This window comes from Propithecus coquereli, unplaced genomic scaffold (assembly GCF_000956105.1).
Source record: "Propithecus coquereli isolate 6110/MARCELLA unplaced genomic scaffold, Pcoq_1.0 Scaffold144, whole genome shotgun sequence".
In the NCBI taxonomy this organism is placed as follows: Eukaryota; Metazoa; Chordata; class Mammalia; order Primates; family Indriidae; genus Propithecus; species Propithecus coquereli.
In genome coordinates, this window is record NW_012138747.1 from 1,156,446 (window position 1) to 1,176,740 (window position 20,295).

General features: G+C 36.4%; 1 protein-coding gene across 1 annotated transcript in view; it reads right to left on the reverse strand.

Moving 5' to 3' along the window:
• The window catches only part of NEGR1 (neuronal growth regulator 1), a 1,084,106-nt gene that overhangs the window by 185,962 nt on the left and 877,849 nt on the right, over window positions 1-20,295 (reverse strand). The window contains exon 9 of the mRNA XM_012639937.1: window positions 12,591-12,711. Coding sequence (XP_012495391.1) covers window positions 12,591-12,711 — 121 coding nt within the window. The remainder of the gene's footprint in view (window positions 1-12,590; window positions 12,712-20,295) is intronic.

Here is a 20,295-nt window from a genome sequence, read left to right on the forward strand (position 1 = left end):
ATGCAGTGTATCCACACTTTGTGTGTATAGGCCCATTTTTGGCCTCTTTCAGCAGTGCTGTGTGCATCCTCACCAGAGTGGCACAGTAGTGCTCCAACCCCTGCTACTCAGATCAGCCAGGCAGGGGATTATAGCCAATAAAAAAGAAAAGTATCTTCCCTGAGGGAATGTTCTTCCCTCTAGGGGAAGCTACCTCTCTGAGTTTACTGGAGAAGTCCAAATCTAACTTTCTTCTATAGTTGAGAGTTTTAGAAGTGCTGACTCCTCAAACACCACTTAAGAACCTATCTTCACCTGGCAGATGCGGGAAGGACCTTTGCAAAGCTGACCTTGAGGGAGAGTGATGCCTGAGATGGTGTATATTTCTAGAGAATGCACTTTTGTGATTTCCTGCAGGGAACTGGGGAATGAGGATAGGCTTTCTCAATTATTCAAATCAATTCTGGAAATATTCATTAAATTCCTAAAAAGATAAGTTCTATACTGAGTGACTAGGGACGGATCTGGGCAACACATGACCTTTGCCCTTGAGAAGGTCAAAGCCGAGGGGAAGAATCTGACATGTAAATAAGTATTTACAACAGAAGGGTATTTCAGTCACAATGGGGACACTGTTAATATGAACACATCTACGCTTAGTTACTGGATATAGAAATTTGAGCCACACTTGGAAGTTTTGGCATGTATGACCTGAATGTGATTTCATTCTTTGAATTATACAAATTATAAAAGATCTCTTTATTGATGAGCTCTTTTCTTTATGAAACAGATTTCTTCCAATATGATTTTCTATAATTTTACTTCTGTAAAGAGAGTCAGTCTTATAATGAGTTAGATTATAGAATAAAATATGCTTTCTTGTAGCCCCTCCCCCCGGAGAAAGAGAAACAAATTCTGTTGAGCTAGGAGTTAAACATGGCATCCCATTCTTCAGCATAGACAGGTAGCATATGATGCTTACCTGGAAATACTTGGTAGTTTTTCTGTGTTGCATTTTTTATTATAGGGAATATGGTTATAAGATTCTTCTATTACTATGGACCCTGCTGTCCTCTGCCCTCTGACCCCAATAGAAGTTTGCTCCACATCGAGGCTCTTTACTCTCACTCTTCTTGCCTCTGCCTTTCACCAATGCCTCATAAATCTGTGAACCGCAGGCTATTTGCTTTGCCAGCAGATGCTGTCAGCTCATAAGTGACACAGCCCGACCCAGTAACTGGTTCGGAATTAGAATAGTCCCCTGTATTTTCCAGTGTGAGTTAGAAGTAGCACATGGAAAGCATGCTAATAACTAGGTATCCTTATATTTCTGACTCATGAAATGTTCACAAACTTTACAATCATAACCTCCCTTCAGGCAGTAGCTATCTAGGATGACCAGAAGAGCCTGTAGCAACATCATCACAAAAAAACTGACCACATAGCCATCAGCACCGATTGTCAAGACTGCAAAAATAAATGGAGCAGCTACACTGTGCCTCACTCATTTTATATATACATCCAGCCTCAATCCACATTTTAAGACTGTTGTTCACTATCTGTCTTTCCAGGTCAGGAGTAACAATAAACATCTCTAAAGAAACAAATTTTCAGATGAAAATAGCCACAAAAAGAATTCATTGCTAATGTAGGAAACATATATTGGAGAGTCTTAGACAACAACCTTTAAAATATTAAAATAACTTGGGATAGGTGTGAGGGAGACATTCTCAAATAATGATAAATCTGTTTATTAGACTGGAATTATATGAGGATATGATTATGATATATCATGTTATATGGGTGGATAAAATTAATATGGTCTTATTAACCAATCTTTGGTATTAGATGGTGGGGGAAGGTAGTCCTTGAATCATAGCAATTATATTTACAAAGAGAAGGAATGTTACCAGTAGCAATGGATTGTAAGCTCGTGGATTTCCAAGATGTGGTGTGAACTAAAAGTGTAGGTTAAAATAACAGAGAGAGAAAGAGAGATTTGGAAAAAGGCATGGGTGATGGTAGAACTCTAATACAGTCTTAATGGAAATGATGATGTGTTTGGTCATGAAATGATTAAATGTCTCCTATGTCTATGGAGTTTTAGAAAACAACGGGAAAAATATAATATAGTTAATATCTCAAGAATCTTAGCTATACCTGAAAATCTGAAGATAACATTAAGATGGCATTCAGGTCCCTTCCACAACACATCTCATAACGCCTCTCTCAAGGATAGAGTTCGGTCATACACACACACAGACACATACACACATCTAGGCTCTGAATCATGACTGTATTTTTGTTCTTTTCACTATGAGCAGGAATGCTTTATTTATGTGGAAAATGTTAGCCATTCTCAATACATTTATGACTGAAACAATCTAACACTAAAAATTTTCAACATTGTACACAAAAATGTCTGGTGTTAAGAGTGTGGGAAATTGACACACAAACATTTAAGAATTCTCAAATGTATGTATCAACTAATCTTCACAGCAACCCTAGGAAGTAGATATTATTAGTCCCATTTTACAGATAAGGAAAAAAGAAGTTTAGAAAGATTAAGTTAATTTATCTTTCACTATCTGATAAGTGTCAAAACCAAGATTCAAATCCAGGTCCTCTGACTATTGATGTCCTCCAAAAGTAGCACTTGGTATTTAAATCACCAAATAGAACTAAAATATTGTATCTGAGTTTGGAGAGACAAATCAGAAATCATGGATGCTTAGAGCAAATCGAGTCAAGCCAGGGAATAAAACCAATGGAGCTAAATAGCCAAGTGGTGTGTGGCACCCATGCCAGGAAAGGCAGGTTCAATCCAAGGGGTGAAACTAATGGGGCAGAAAGTCAAACAGAAAAGTAAGCTTCAGTTCAACTAGCTATCTGGATAGTTCTCTCCATCAGAGGCCTCTGGACTTTTTATGTGGGGCTTTTTTTATGCCTTTCAGTGCAGCCTCTAGAGTAGCTGTGTTCAGTCTCCAGTGGAGTCAGCTGGTCGGGCTACTCACCGCCTGGGGAGGAAGCTCACAACAGGCTTTCTTCTCTTTCCCTCCTCAAACTACCACCGAATGTACAGACACCCCCTCAGCATTCATTATTGTTTTTCTTCCTCTAGGTTCACTAAATATTTGAATGGTAGAAAAATCTCTTGTCATAGTGTATATGCAGAATATAGTCAAGAATGGCAGAAAAAGGCAACCTAGCCAAGTGACAAAATGCAATGTTTTAGAGTAATTCCAAAATCGTCTTTAAAGTTAAGTTCTAGTGATGCTATGGAGTTATTGTGTTCCGCCCGACTTAGCCAAATCACCATCATATCATCAGCTATTTCTCTTTCTAACATCATTTCAGGTGTAAGTTTCCACATGTTTGTGTGACTTTTGACTAATGTCCATCTTCCCCATTACAGTGTAACTCCATTAGGGCAAGGTTCTTGGCTACTTTTGTTATTCATTTTATTCTAAGCATGGTCTATAGTGCTTGGCACTTAATAGCTACATACCAATAATTGTTTCATGCTTGTCTGAATTAATTATGTATTTACAATTTTATAAAGTTTTTTCACCTGTGAAATGGGAAAAATGAAGCCAATTGCAAAGTGTTGATGTCAAAATGGTTTTAAAAATATAGAATGTATAATATTTATGCACATACATATCAAATGCAGTAGGAACTAGATTATTATAGGTGTTATTACTGTTCAATGATAGAGTCTGTTTCTTAGACAGCACAGATACATTTCCTCTCAGCTGGCAGCAAAATATTAAACATTGAGCATACAGGAAATTATTTTTAAAGAAAAGATCTAGGAGAGTGACTGAAAAGATCACGGCACCATGATTTCAAGATGTGCCAAACTCAGTATCAATTACATGTGCATTATCCATCTCATCTAGGCTTTTCACAGATGTGGAGGGTAGATAACAAAAAAATAAAAGTAAAACTGGGAATGAATAAGAACTGCTAGATACCAGAGAGAAATGAAAATTTATGCGAACATGCTGCTATGGCAACCTATTGGTTTATTGTGTTGCTTAATACTTAAGGCTTGAAAACAATATGATATCATTTATTCCTAGGAACAGACTGAAGAATATCATGCATCACTGTCTTAGCCCCAAGGGGTATCTATCTTTAGTCGTGCATTTGAATAAATTAATGTTATTATAATATATTAGGACATTTTAATGAATCTAGGCTTTATTAAGCTATTTAAAATGTATGTCTTGTTTACTTTATCAATTTTAATGAAATTAATAATTTTAGATTAGAGACCTTTGGATTGCTTTGCTTGTGACAGTTTGAATGGCACGGAGAGGATATTCCCTTTTAAGGCTACATCAAACAAACAAAGGCTACTAGTGCAGGTGTCAAACCTCCCTAACTGCAGTGAAGTCCTGTATCCCTGACAACTTGGCCTATGACTGGATTTCTTACCTCTCCTTGAACTACTTTCCTAATATCAATGTGTCCATGATTTTAATGTCAAATATCATCCCACAATATAACAACACAACCATTTTGCAGAGACTGCATTCATAAAAACAAAATCCTGAGACACAAGAATTGAGCAACAAAATTCAGCTTCCTTTCTCTAATCGTATACTGGGTTTAAAATAACCCACGGTCTAAGCTGACAGGATCCATTTGTGCAAATATTCTCTTACCAAATTGAAAGTGTGTTAAAATAAAAATGGCTCCACTTTATAATTATTAAAATGCTATAACTCATTCTTCCAATGGAGTGTGTTAATCATGCCAAATACTACGTTAGGTGTTAGGGACATTATAGTGAACAAGGCTGAATCCTCATTCCTAGGTAGGTTACAGTTTAGTAAGATAAATAGACAAGTAAAGAAAGTTGAGTATAGTTTAATAAACACTTTGATAGATAAGAGCACACAAGGGCACATTTGGAGAGCTTCATCCAAGGTAGGAAAGCTCAGGGTAGCTTTCTTGGGGAAGATGACATCTGCATGGAGATTAAAGGACTAGTTAGTGGCAGGCAGACAGCCAGAGGCAGCCAAGGATAGACATGTGTGTGGAAGGGGCTTGCAAACGAAGGTGCCAACATATGAAGAGGCCCGAAAGAGAGAGCTCATGTCAGAGACCGGGGACTAAAATATTTCAGGATGGCTAGAGCCCCACTTGTAAGAGGGTAGAATGGCAAGATTCATAAACAGAGAAGAAAAGAGGGGCCAGACTCCCTGTGGCGTTAGGACTTCATTCAGTGATAATGAAGAACCAATGACAGGCTTCACGTATAAAATGATAAGTACAGATATTTATTCTGGAACAATCAATAAGAATTTTAAGAACGCAACGAAATTCTACCTGTTTACTGGTAGACTCCGTATGCAGTGCGTATTTCTGTCTCACCTGGGCATGTACTCTCCAGTTCCCGGTAGTTAAAATGCTCTCCATTGTTACCCTTTACTTTCCTGGCCTCAGATGACAAAGTCATCACAAAGGTGTTGAGAGTTGCACTGATAAGACATTGGTTATAGAAGGAATGGAATATCATCAAATAAAATAATAAATAAATAGCATAACATAATAATGAGATAACACTAGAAATGCAAGTTCCTTAAATATAGGAACTTATTTCCTTCTCAAAATGTTCAAATTATCCTACAGATGAGTAAAGAAGTAAAATCTCAAGTCAGCAGGGAAGATCATTTTTAACCTGAAGTGGTAATAAGGTTATTTCTAGTAACTTTCTAAATTGAAACATATAACTGCTTACTCTGGTAAGAATGACCTTGTAAATGAGAGAATGAAAGAGAAAGAAAGACAGAAAGTATTTCTAGTCTCTTCTAAATAAAGTTATGGTGTAAAATTTAGAAATATCCTGACATGGGGGTCAGGAAATCACTTTTACTTCCCACTGTGTACTTTTCTTCAACAAGTCATTTCAGCTTTATAAGAGATCATTTTTTCCCCTCTTAAGTATAATCTGGTTAGAATTATGCAAGGAATGGATAAGATAGCACATAATGCATTATATATATGTGTGTGTCGTAAGATGGAAAAGTCAGCATGTAGGGTAAACGTTACATTTCTTAAAATTATCTTTGAAAATTCCTTAAACTTGCTTATTTTAAACTACCGTACTTTATAAATAGTATCCAAAATGGAAGGCAAATATCTTAAAGTAGGTACAACATGACCTGTTTGAGTGTGAGAAGAAATAATGAAATGTCCATTTATATTGTATTTTTATTTCATCTTTTAAATTTTATCTGTTGAAGGTCATGTAAGGCATGCAATATAGAAGATCAGAAATGTATACCAATACGTAACAGATCAGTATGCATATATTGTTAATTTTTGCTAAGTTTTAAACTTTATTCATAGGGATATATGCTCAATAAATGTTGCTGACCACTGCTTTATATCACTGCTCATGGTGGAGCACCACATGAAGTAGTTGGCTTGTGTTTTAGAGCCATGTTATATTAAACACACATCTTCAACATTAGAACCTCACTTAGAATGGGGAGATGTTCACACTATCAGAAGTATACAGAAATGACGACCAACAGAAGGATCATTAAGGTATATATATCCCATTGTATGTATTTTTGAACTGGTAGTTTAGAAAGTCATGCCATTTAAATTACTTTATATGTTAAGCTCTCTTTTTTTTCTTTTCTTGTCTTGCTCATGTAACACCCCAAGCTTGAAGGGTTGACTCTATGTAAGCCAAACAATGTTCACATTTTGCAAAATCATCATATATAAAAATGCTTTGCAAGTCATAATGCATTGTACACACATAATAATGTATTCATAATTTTGACATAAATAAATTGCATGAGAAACAGTGAAGAAAGGGTATCAATGAAGAGATACATACAGAGAAATATTTTAAATCATTTTGCTCATTTCCTCAAAAATATAAGAAGGGCAGAAGAACCTTCCTCCCGTGTTCCTTCAACAAAGTGAATACTCAACAAAGTGAAAATTTATGGACTGCCTAGACAATCACGTACTAAATATCTAGCATAGGAAAGAGGAGAGGAACAGTCACTACACTTTATTATGATTGCTCAAGTTCATTTTACTTATGTAAAGTCAGGAATGAAAAATAATCATGATCTAAAATGAAACCTAATATTAACCTAACTGAAAAAGGTCATCATGCCTCTGTGTAAAGTGAACATGGCATACTCCACATGATTGATTTCAGGCATCCTCCTATCCATTCAATGGTTACTTGTACACATTTTGCGCATGTCCGTGCATGCATGTTTTATGCACACAGGTAACTAATCATTCACAACAAGCCAAGATGGTAATGATCATCACATTTCCTTCTGTACTAGTGATGTAAAGAATGAATTAAAAATGCATAGGCTAAATTTGAAATATGTTGCTTAAAATGTCAAGATATTATAGGTTCCACACTGTTAAATGGAAAATATTCCATTTTTTAGGTACAAAGCTTTTTCAACTGATATATTGATAATTTGTAATGTTTTACTATATATTTCCTTTTCATTCATGTAGTAATTTGTGTCAACCTCATCTGTAACTTTGCATCCCTATCTTAAATTATGATGGGCAATAAGAAAAAAAATGATGCAATTAAGAAATTTCACAAAGCATTGCTACAGTTGTCCCTTTACCTAAAAACAAGCACAGTGAATAAAATACTATTTTTTAAAACTTATTCATTATTTAATATTTTATTTTTAATTGACCAATAACAATTGTACATATTTATTGGGTACAATGTGATGTTTTGATATATGTAAGCAATGTAGAATGATTAAATCAAGGTAATGAACATATCTATCACCTAAAAGCCTGGAGCAGTTAAACTGATCATGAGAAACCAGAAGGCATGTTTTTCTAGACCTCAGGCTTGGATTTGAGGACAGCTAGAAAAAAGAGGCAGGAATTCAACCATACAAGCAAATAAAAAAATTCTTATCTAAGGCAACATGGTAATGCTGTCTTCACAAAGTAATATAAAACTCATGTTTGGCAGTACTTACTGAAACATCAGTCCATTATAATTTAATTTATGTTTTTAGCCTCAATCCTAAGTGAATGTACTGTTCTCAAGCAATAGATTAATTTAATTTCATGTCATCAAATACAATATTTGCTTAATGGTACTTTGGATGCTCTGAGATTGTCCTTTCACTGCATATCAAGAATGTATTTCTTCTTATCAACCTTCTATATTATTAAGAAAAAAAGTTAAATTTAGTTCTGTATATAATTGAACCCCAAACTCAGATTTTCCCAATACTTAATAGCATATGAAGTAAGTTTATGCTCATTCGGACTGTTCCTTTTAGGTATGTTGAAAAAAAGTATTGTGTTAAAAAATGATTACCTTATACAAAGGGGTAATATTTTAATAATAAATATATTACTCTATTCCTGCTCATAATGCTTATCTAAACAGTGGAATAAACTAAAAGTCAAATGACTAACATTTCTAATATAAAAAATACTTAGATCATCCATGAGAGAGACAGAGTGGGAGCCATCTTAGAAGATGGCATCAGATGATTCTCACCTCTTATTATCCAATGTCCCTGTGTTGCCCCCTCCCACATTGAATAGGGCTGCCTTGCATATCCAATAAGATATTGCAGAAATACCAGAATATGCCTTCTGAGATTAGGTCCTATAAGATATGGCAGCTTCCACCTTGCTCCTTTCTGGATCACTAATTCTAGAGGACGCCCATTGCTATGTCATGAAGATATTCATGCAGCCCCATGGAAATATCCACATGGCCACTAACTGAGACCATCTGCTAATAAGTAGTGCTAAGATGTTGGGCATGTGAGTGAGGTATCTTGGAAGCAGATCCTCTAGCCAAGTCAAGCCTTCAGATGACCAGCACCAGGTGATACCTTGACTGCAACCTTATGAGAGACCCTGAGCCATAACCATCCAGCCAAACTGCTCCTGGATCCCTGACTCTATGAAACAGTTTGAGATAATAAATGCTTATGGGTTTAAGCTGCTAACTTTTGGGTTAATTTGTTACTTAGCAATAGATAAGTAAAAGTGGCAGCAGATAAACAAGAAAGAACATGTGCTGAGAGGTTGACAAATCTAAAATGTGTCTTGATGGCAACTTAAAGCTGAGTGCTCTTGGACAGGTTATTTTAAGTCTCTTGTGTCTTAGTTTTGTCATCAGTAAATTGAGGATAATAAATCTTACCTCACAGAGGTCTGAAGAATAAATGAGATAAAAGAATTTAAAGGACCTGGAAAGTGGTTTTTCCTCAGTAAATATATGTTTCTTTCTTTCTTCTAAATTGTGCTTAATTTTACAGGGTTTCTTCTTTAAAGGATTCGAAACTGATTACTCTTAGCACACACGAATTGACTCTATAGGATGATGAAGAACTGCAGGCAGAGACAGCGTTAGGGATATTCACTTGCTGCTTCTGGGTTTTTTGCGTGTTTATTTGTTTATATTTATCTGAACGAAGAGCTGACTTTGAAGATCTTGACTTAAGAGAGATGGATATTTTTAAACATTCCTTTAGATAGAGATAAAGTGATTGTATAAGTTATTTTTGAATATTTACGTAAGCTCCAAGTATAAAAGATCTTTAGGAAACAAAACTTCTCTAGATCTTGCAAAAACTGTTCCACTTTGACAGGGTCTCTGACAGCTTCATGCTCCCGGTTAAAGACCTCAGAGGTCAAGAAGACAGCTCTGAAATATGCTGTATCTGTTTCTGCTGTGTTTCCACCTTGACTCCACTTTTCTATGTCCTTGACTAAAGGAATTGGGAAATTATAAATGAGTGTTGTGCAGTCTCTTATTTTGCAAATCTATAAGCCACCTGAAATGTCTTTACCCTTGGAATTTAATATTGACATTATAGACTCTGAAGGGCCATGGCCTAGAGATGCCAAAGTATCAGGGTTAAATTCATGGACTCTGCATGAAGATTTACCAGACTTTCTGGGTTTGAATCCCAGTTCTGCTACTAACTGTATGAACTTGCACAAATTACTTAAAAACATTCTGTGCTTTAGTTTCCTCAAGCAAAGGTAAAAATAATGATAGCATTTATTATCTAGGTTGATAAAAGAAGATAAGAATAATAATAGTATTTACCACATAAATTTGTTATGAAAATAAATTGGGTTAATATTTGTTAGTGACTTAGAACACTACCTATCAAATAGCAGGTGCTTGTTAAATAGATAGCTTTTCACTTTGATGAGGTAGATAATTGAATGACCTAGACATTTATGGTAGATCTATTTAGTGAGTGTAATAACAACCAGTCAGCAACCAGAATCCTTCTCTTTCCTATTCTCTACAGATATTCAACTTTGCTTTACTATAGTTTTGAAAGGAAATTATTTATTCCAGTGATATTTGAGGATTTGGATATTTCCTCAAATATAACCCTTAAAAGATAAATATATGCTTCACTCTGAACTGAAAATATGTTTGCCTTTCACAAGGGCATTTGATTTTCACAGCTACTAGATTTTCCTGAGGTGTGTCAGTGTGTTGGGGAAGACATTGATTAGGGAGAATCAATCTACCTTTTCTTTTTTAGCAAGTGGTTCTAAACTCCTTCAAAACTCTAATAAAAGCTATAGTCCGTCTCTCCAGTGGGGAAAAAAAAAATCCCTGAAGCCACGATTACGGGCACCAATTGGCCCTTTGCTATATTTACTATAGGCCAAGAGAATGGACTGAGGATTATTGTAACCTTTTTTGACAATGTTTGCTGAATTTAGAAAAGGGAGAGAGAGACACACAGAGAGAGAGAGAGAAGAAAAATCCAGGACACCACTTCACAAAGTATTGGAAATAAAATGGTTTTAACATAGAATCTCTGACTCGGACTGTGAGGAATAATTCTGACTGTTAGTTCTTAACAAATTAATGACACAGATTAAAAAGTGACTTTGAAAGATACATAAAATAGTCTAAGTCAGTGTTATTTAAACTCTGTTTTGTGGAAAACTAGGGATTTGGGGGGCTCCTGGAAGGATGTCCTAATTAAGGGGAGGGTGCTGAGCAGGTAGAATTGAGACTCCATTCAACCTACATCCATCAGAGAGGTGCCGTGTTCACAGGTATCACTTCTTGGATACCAGATAAGTTAATATGTGAACAAAGAATTCCATAAGCTTCAAATGATTGAGAACCACCTTTCTGGATGTTTGTTCATATAGATAATCACAAACCCAAGCTTCTCAACCTGGGTTGTCAAAATCTGAGAAAAGTCGTATTGGCAGATATACAATCTTATAGGATGGTAGGATGGAAGGATGGTGACCACACACCAGTTTATCTAATTCTTGGTAGATGAAATTATGGGGTCTTCCACGAAGGCACAAGGAGGCAAATTTAGAATTAGTAAAAAGCATGAACTAGCTAGTAAAAAGAACTAAACACTGAAAACACCAAACTATAGAAGAAGTTACATATAAAAGAGCTGCAAACATTTATAGGTAAAAGCACAGGCAGTTATTCAGAAGAAATGAGATACTTATGGGGATAGCCTTTATTATTAAGGCCGATGTTAAGGATGGAGACCATCTTCCACAAATCGGCTTTTGATTCCATTTTCAGAAACAAAGTACCAGCTTGTATCACATCCATTCATATCCTTTGTGGTAATATCTAAGTTCTTATGTGATTTTACCAGGTTTTTTGGTTCAGATATTTAGGTGCAATTAGGTATGAGCCATGACATAAGGAAGTAAACCCATTCATATATGTTGAATGTACAGAATTGCCAATATTTGGTTTCCTTAACTTAAAAATGGCAATTTAATATGGTTTAAGCTAACATTTTCTTGGCTATATCACTCCCCAGTTTTGAAGCAAAATCTATACCCTCCCCTTTGCACTTCATCTTCCACCTAACCCACAGGCTTCCTGTGCTTCTTTGATGGCTGGACAGGAGCAGTTGAAGAGTCTGAATGAGCCTACTGGATGAAAGTAAAGTTGTCAAGTCTTGTCTTCTCTTGTTCAGTAGCTCTTGCCAAGGCTTTTGGGACTTTTTAAGGTGGCGATCATACAGAATTGAAATTACAGTAGCCCTAAAATACCCTTGGTTATTCCTTTAACCATGTATTTTGTCTCTTCTACAGCCTTTTTAGCAATAGAATATCCAAAACACAGTGTCCTATAAAACGAAGTGTTAAACTATCTCGTGGGAGACTAAGGCAGGTGAAAGGGTTGAGGCTTGTCAAGGAAGCCTGGTGGAAACAGCAGCTCTTACTGCTTTTGAAGTGCTCTTGTGGAAGCTGTGCCCAAGTCCTTTAAGAGCTGGTTTGTTTCTCAAATAAACCTGGTTGCCAGCAAGAGCAATGGTGTGCTGGTGCAGGTGGGAGGGAAAGAAAGGAAATGCATCCATGATGGGGGATTTTCAGGCAGACCTGAGATCATACAAGCCAAAGTGGACATTTCTCATGGATGCTATTAGCTACCCATCCCTCCCATATGGGCTCCTTCCATTTGCCTGCCTGAGAGGAGGCTGCTGAGAATCATTCAAGCCAGTTAAAGAAATTGCCTAAAGTAAGTATATGAAACACAAACACATTAGCTCAAAGTGCTTGAAACACAGTAATAGTCACAAAGTCCTTACTTCTTCTCTCCTTTGTACCATTCAAAGGCCGGAGGCGGCACACCTGCACCTTCACATCTTATCAATCCACTGCGTCCGGGGGTCACGGTGCCAGATTTAATTTCCTGAATCGTAGGAGCAACTGGAAAAGAAACAAACAAAAGAAACCTGGTGGGTAAGTAAAAATAATCGTCAGCAGAAATATAACACACACATATTTTTATCCCTTCTATATTCAAAGCAATCTTATGCCTGATAGACCAATGCATCATATTTTCAGTGTTTTGTGCTTCAAATACGAGACTAGTCATTTTCAGCTTCATTTTTCAGGTTGAACAATAGATGAATGTTCCCAGGGAGTGTAGAGTAAATGCAATACATTTTGGCCTTCCTTCCTATTGGAAAAATGGCATTGGTGAGGGGAATACTTCATCTGTGCTCCAGTCAAACTACACTCCCATAATAGCTCTCATTTATTGAGTGATCACTGGAAGCCAGTCATTGGGCTGGGTGCTTTATGTTCTTGATTTCTTCACAATAATACTGTAAGCTAGACGGTATTATCCCTTTCTACGATTATGAAAACTGAAGTTCAGAGAGGTTAAACAATTTGTCTAAGGTCACACAGCTACCTAGTTGCAGAATTTGGATTTCAAGTCAGTCATGTTGACTCTAAGACTGGATTCTTTCAATATTCTGTGTTTTTCCTGCCTATTCCCTATGCTGCAGCAATTCAGTGATCTCGTTATATGTTTTTTTCTGCCTGGATGCTGTTCTTCCCCATATCCACAGATTTAAGGCCCATTTTAGGTGAGACTATCTCCATACTCTTCTCTATCTCTATAGCCAGAAATAGCTTTCCCTTCTCTGAGTAACTTATCTGGGTCCCTCATGACATGGATTTTCTATCTTGTATTGTGATTACTTATGGGTATGCCAGGCTGCCTTGTCAGCTCCTTGAAAGCAGGGTAAATATCTGATTCATCTTTGCATATTCCAAGATCAAAGCACAGTGCCTAGCACAGCGTGATGCTTAAAAAGCTTTTTTGTAGCATAGCCATTCCTTTATTCATCAAGTGGCTATTGAGCCACCAATACGTGCCAGGCATTTCTCAAGGCAGAAAGCAGTCAAATGCCCTGACGTGACGATGTTCACATTCTAAATGGGATGAGGTACGGGGACACAGACTATAAGCAGTAAATAAAATAAATAAGTAGCATAAACAAAATGTTAGAAGGGGATAAGCAATATGGTAAAACAAAACCAAAAACAAGAAACAAAAACCTTATAGCAGCAAAGAAAGAAGAATTAGAGCAAGGAATGGATTGTGTAAAAGATAGGGTACTGTGAGTAGGCTTTATTGAGAAGGGGAAATTTGCCCAAAGACCAAACGTATTAGATGAGTGAGTTAGCTATGTGGGTGTCTGGAGATAGAGCCTTCCAGAAAGAGGGAACAGTTTGCAGTAAGGCTCCGAGGCTGAAGCAAGCCTGGTTTGTTTGAGAAATAGCAAGATCAGTATGGCTGATGCAAAGAGAAAAAAGGAAGGATAGCAAAAGACAGGGCCAAAGAGGAGCAAAGGATGGAAGGTTGCATAGGACCCTGAGGGCCATTTCAAGGATTTGACTCTTACTCTGAGTGAAACAGCGAGCCCCTGCAGACTTGTGTTTTGTTATAAGGATCACTCTGGCTGCTGTGTTGAAAAATACAATAGTGAGGCCAGGATGAAAGTCAAGGAAGTGGGTAGGAAACTTGCAGTAAGCAGGGCAAATGAAGGTTGGTGGCTCATACCAACCAGGCTCGTAGCAGTGGAAGTGGTAGAAAGTGACCGGGTTTGGGGTCTCCTGTGAAGTTGGAGCCAATAGGATTTCTTGACCAATTGAAGAGAGATGGAAAAGAAAGAGAGGAGTCAAGGTGACTTCTTTTGGCTTAAGTAAGCTGAATGGTTAGAATACTCCTCGACTGAGATGGAACAGACTGTAAGTAGGAGCCTTCTGGAGGAAAACATTAGGCGTTGTATGCATGTATCTTTTCATAAATATTTCCTTTTCTACTTAGTTTTTAACATAGTACATATTTTAAATAACACTATGGGAAATTGTTCATCAGCAACTGGAACATTGAAGATGCAGATAGTAGTTCATTCAGAAATATGACCTAAGTACATATGCACTCTGGATATATTTGGGGTTTCTTTGGAAAGCAGTAAAAAGTACAAGGTTTCATGTTTTTTCAATATGCAGTGAATATGAAAACTGTAAACATTCTTACAATGGAACATTGCTTTTCCTTTTAGAAATACCCCAGTAAATTTATCATTTCCTGTTAGGGGTGATACCTCATTATGAAATTATAGCACCTTTTCGCTGCAGTGTTTTTATTCTTAAAAGTAAAGGTTCAATCTATAGTTCTAGAAAAAAATTGCAAAGCAAATATTTTTTATTAAAGTACTTGCTAATAACTTGGTGAAGAATACTGAAAGTGGTGAAGAATAATGAAAATAATGAAAGAATATTTACTAAAATATTTAAATGTGAAAATATTATGAGATAATACACATATACACATATATACACACAGTTTTATATATATACATGTACATGTATACAAATACAATATAAAGACTCATTTCATAATTTTTTGCTTGTTTTGTGAAGCAAAGTTTCATGTCCCTCTGTAAAAGGCAATGAAATATACAAAATACATCTATAAATAAAACCCCACTTCTTTGTCAGTTATTATGACACTGATTTACTTGTGAGAAGTATAGGGAAGATTATATTTTCACTATTGTTCTCACAGGCTTTCATCTCTCTATCTCCCTGTCACACTAACAGGCTGTAATGTTTTATGATATCCAACTATTATTGGAGATGAAATAACCATATGCAACAGGAGATCCATCACAAGCTTCTATTGATAACCTGGTTAGTTTAATTACTCTCTTGTTTGTCAAGGGGCCATGACTCATTACAAACAAAAGCATGAAATCCGGAACATTGCCTGAAAACCCAGGCATAATGAACCGAAATAAAAATCTAATTCATCATTAAAAGGCTTTTGTGCAGTACAGTGTGCACATGGCTTAGCACTGGATGCTTTCCCATACAAGTTAAAGGGACATGATCCTGTTATCCAGGGCTTCATGGGCTGCTATAATGGAGACTGCAAATCGAAAGACAGCTAAAATGTCATATGGATCCATGGATAAAGAGTAAGTCAAAATTAATAATAATATGCATAAGAAAAAGTCCTAAGAGCATTTTGTGTGGTAGAAAGTTAAAGAACCACGGGCTGTAGAGTAATCAATGTAGAGCGAAGATTCTCATGTAGATTTTATTTTGTGGTTAAAATTATAAACTTGAACCTAAAGCCTCCATTGATTTTTCTCAGGCTCATGAAAATTCATATTACATAATCATATTATTGAGCATCTTTTGGAAATGACTATTTGAGAGGAGGAAGATTCATCCACTTATTTATTCTTCGTTCCTTCATCGATTCAACAAATATTTCTATCAGGGACCAAATTAAAGAAAAAAAATATTCCTGGCCTCATAGAGCTAACATAGACTGATACAAACTAAGATGGAAATAAAGCAGGGCCAAAGAAAAAGAAATAGCAAGATGTGTTATTTTATATGGAGAGATCTCAGAGCTCCGTACTGATGAGGTCATATTTATGCAGAGAATTAAATGATGTGAGGAAAGGAATCATGTGGCTATTTATAAGAAATTATTGTAATAACAAGAAACAGGAAAGCTAAAGTGGGGAGCATGCTTGAGGCGGAAACATATTTATCAGGTTTAAGTTTAACACTCTTTTTGAGGTTATCATGGCTTGAGCAGAATAAGTGAGAAGACGAATCTAGAAGAGAAAGTGGGGCCAGGAGCAGAGCTGGTGCCCAGATTCTGTAGGGTCTAGTAGTCCATGGTAAAGGCTTGAATTTTATTCTAAGGGATTGACGCTTTGGAGATTTTGAGCAGGGGAGCCACATGATTTGATTAAAATTCTGTAAAGATTCTTTGGCTGCTGTGTGGAACATGTTCTGCAAAGAGGTAGGAGAGGAAAGAGGAAACAGCATAATAGCTAGGAGGCTGTTGTAGTAATCCTTAGGATGATAAGAAAGTCATTGGCCAATTCATAGAAAAGGCAGGAACTGAGAAAAAAAATGTAATTAAATAGATCATTGATCACATTGGACTTGACTCAACTCATTTTAGTTAACTGGCAATGACTGGACATTTCTAGTGGAATTCTAAGTTTACACCCTTCTGAACACTATTACTTTGTATAAATAAAAGGGTTCTATGGCCACAGAATTGCCTGATTATACCCGGCAGGTTCCTTTTCTACAGTACTTCTCAGAAATTATGTTGCCCACATATGTCTTATGAATCTCTTATTGGACAGAACCTTTTCCCAACTTATGTGACCATAGCATTCCACAAAGTTTTATTTGAGCATCTTGTGGGCCTCATGTTTCTTAGAGCATAATCTGAATATGTTGGACTGTTGGACTAGCGGATCTATAAGTTCTATTCCTCATCTTAGGTTATGTGATTCATGACTTTTAGGGTGAACAACCATCACCGGTTCAACAAGCTTCCAAGTGCTCACGAGCTATAATGTACTCATGGATTTCATGTGAGGAGAAGGCTTCAATTATTTGCACCATAAGGATATGGTCATTTATTTGTCTAGAACAGATGTACCTGACAATAGTTATGACTAATTAAATCTCCAACTGGAGCTGCAACAGTGAAAATTATAATTATGCTTGGCCAAATTGTACAAAACACTCATTTTCCACTAAAATGTTCCATGTTTTAAGAAATCATAGTGGGCTATTCCTTGGAAATATAATCAAATGATAAAACCTGAGTGATTGCTCCTGGAGCCTGTTTCTCTTACCGCTGCACTCCCTCATTGTTCTGTGAATTTTGGCCCTGCACCAGCAGTGTAAGCTGCTTTTACTAGAAGTGTAAATGCATGCATCTTCTGTTTCCAGAACTGTTTTTCTTCTCAAGGAGATACTTTTTTGTTCTGCTCATATATAATTTTTTTTCATTTCTTCATATTATCGGGGTACAAATGTTTAGATTACATTGCCCTTGCCCCCCTGCCCCCAGTCAGAGCTTCGAGCTTGTCTATCCCCCAGATGGTGCGCATAACACTGATTATATTTGTATATACCCATCCCCTCCTCCCCTCTCCCATCTGCCCGGCGTCCGATAAATGTTATTCCTATATGTGCACTTAGGTGTTGATCAGTGAAACCAATTTTCTGGTGAGTACATGTGGTGCTTATTTTTCCATTCTTGGGATACTTCACTTAATAAAATGGGTTCCAGCTCTATCCAGGAAAATACAAGAGGTGCTATATCACCATTGTTTCTTATAGCTGAATAGTACTCCATGGAATACATATACCACATTTTATTAATCCACTCATGTATTGATGGGCACTTGGGTTGTTTCTACATCTTTGAAATTGTGAATTGTGTCGCTATAAACAATTGAGTGCAGATGTCTTTTTTATGGAATGTATTAATTTTTAATAACACAAGGAAGGGGAGTGCTTGAGTCTTTCAAATTCGTAAGTAGAATTGCATCTTTTGGAGTGGTCTGATTTATGTGCCCTGCTGAAATTTAGGCACACCATTCTTGTGCCAAATTGTATGACTGAGCTGAAGCAATTGCACAGTGAAAAAATGAATTTCAGAGGAATATTATTGGACAGATGTGAGTAAGAGCAAAAAACAGATGTTGAGGAAAGCCAGCAGTGAAAGGGTCAACAAGGGGTATTTAACACCTGTGTGATTAGACGTTCACAAAAGAGGAGTCTTCCTTTTTCATTTCCTCAGTGGGATTATTTCCTTGCATTGTTTAGCCAGTCATTTCAGGATGAAGATAATGAAAGGTTCTTCATCCAAAACTCTAGGCTCTGCAGGTGCAAGAAACAGAACCTCCACACTTGGCACCAAACAAGCCTAATCAAGATTCATTTTCTTAGTTACATGACAATAGCTACAGAGACCTTCTTCCTCTCTTGTCATCTTCAATGGGAGCTTTGGTTATGGACACAGCCTTATTACAAAAAAAAAAATGAGTAAATCCAATAATTACTTTAATACCCTTACTAAGTTGAAGTAGTTGGAATGAAACTTTAGAATTCCAAGAGCAAAAGAATTTGACCACCACTTTACCTGCTCAAAATGATGGAAGATGATGAAGACACCACACAGTTATTATTAACTGCTATAATAAACAAGAGTACTCTGGGTGGAGTAGTAAATTTAGATTTCATAAAGAGAAGGAAATCATGAAGAAATCAGTCCTACAGAAGCTAGATAGTTTGAAAATGCTGTGGAACATAAGCATATTGATCTTGGTCTAGATTCTAGAATTTATAAGTTATACTAAGGCAGCCTTGGTCAAATGGACAGGCTTTGAAAATATTTTAAGGTTTCCAGTGCCTACCAGAAAGTACATAATATGGGATGTGCTCAATACATTACTGTCACAGATGGGATGGTCATAGTTGAAAATTTCTTCCTCAACCTCAGGGTGAGAAAGCGTGGCAATCTTTCAAAAATTGTCATGGATCTCACAGTAAAAGATCACAGGTCAACAAACTCCATGTAGCAAATATGTCCTTGCTTCATGGACTAATTTCACCTTTAAGGAAGCTAAGACCTCCGTGTTATTGCTAAAAGAAAATTTAAAAAAATTATCTAGTCATATTAAAAAAAAAAAAAAAACTACCAAATAGAGTTGAATCATAATCTTCACAACTTAAGGACTTTCACATTGAATTAAACCTCTGGTCAGCATTCGCAGGGCATCAAAATATTCCAGTTTGTAATGAAAGCTTTCCCACGACCTTAAACATTTACACAGTGGCGAAACAGTGTAGTAAAAAAGCTCTGCTCTGTGCTTCAACAAAAGTGGCTTTAACATTTACTATTTCAGTTACTTAACCCTTCTAAATCCCAGTTTTGTCACTTGTAAAATAGATAGTACCTATTTTACACGATTGCTGAGTGAACAACACGAAAGAATTCATGGAAAGTGTTTGCCGTACTGCTTTGCACTGAGTTAGCAGTCAATAAATACATTAGCTGTTATTAAACAGGAATTATTACAAGAGAATACGGTATTACAGCCATGCTTACTTTAAGAGCATGGAATCAGGATAAGATACGGACAGAAAAGAAAACTGATTATTTTTAGATTCATTGCCTTGGTACTGCAAGCATGTGATTCACTTAATTAAAAGCTGGATTAGTATATCACTTTTCACTCTTCCAGAATTCTATCCACATCCTGCTTTTTAAGTGTAGTTAATCAAGAAAATTTTTTTTGAAAGGCAGATGTAGATCTTATTTTATTCCTCTTTAATCAGGGAGTAAGGTTTGAGTTCAATATGATAAAACATGAAAAGGATAGGCAACACAAAGGTATCCTTTCCAAAAAGATATGCAATTATGGTGATGCATTATATGTTTGGGCATATAAAAGATCATGCATTGATTCCGTTAAGCATATGATGAGGTCATTTTCTCTTTCAAAGGAAAGATAATAAGTGAAATGTTTGTTACATGTCAACATGACCTTAATGGTTTTATGAAATGTTTAATGTCCCAATGTGACAGTGTACTAAGCTGTGATGTCTGATTCTCTTCTATTTGTAGATGTGCATAAAAAACAAAATATTTGGTAC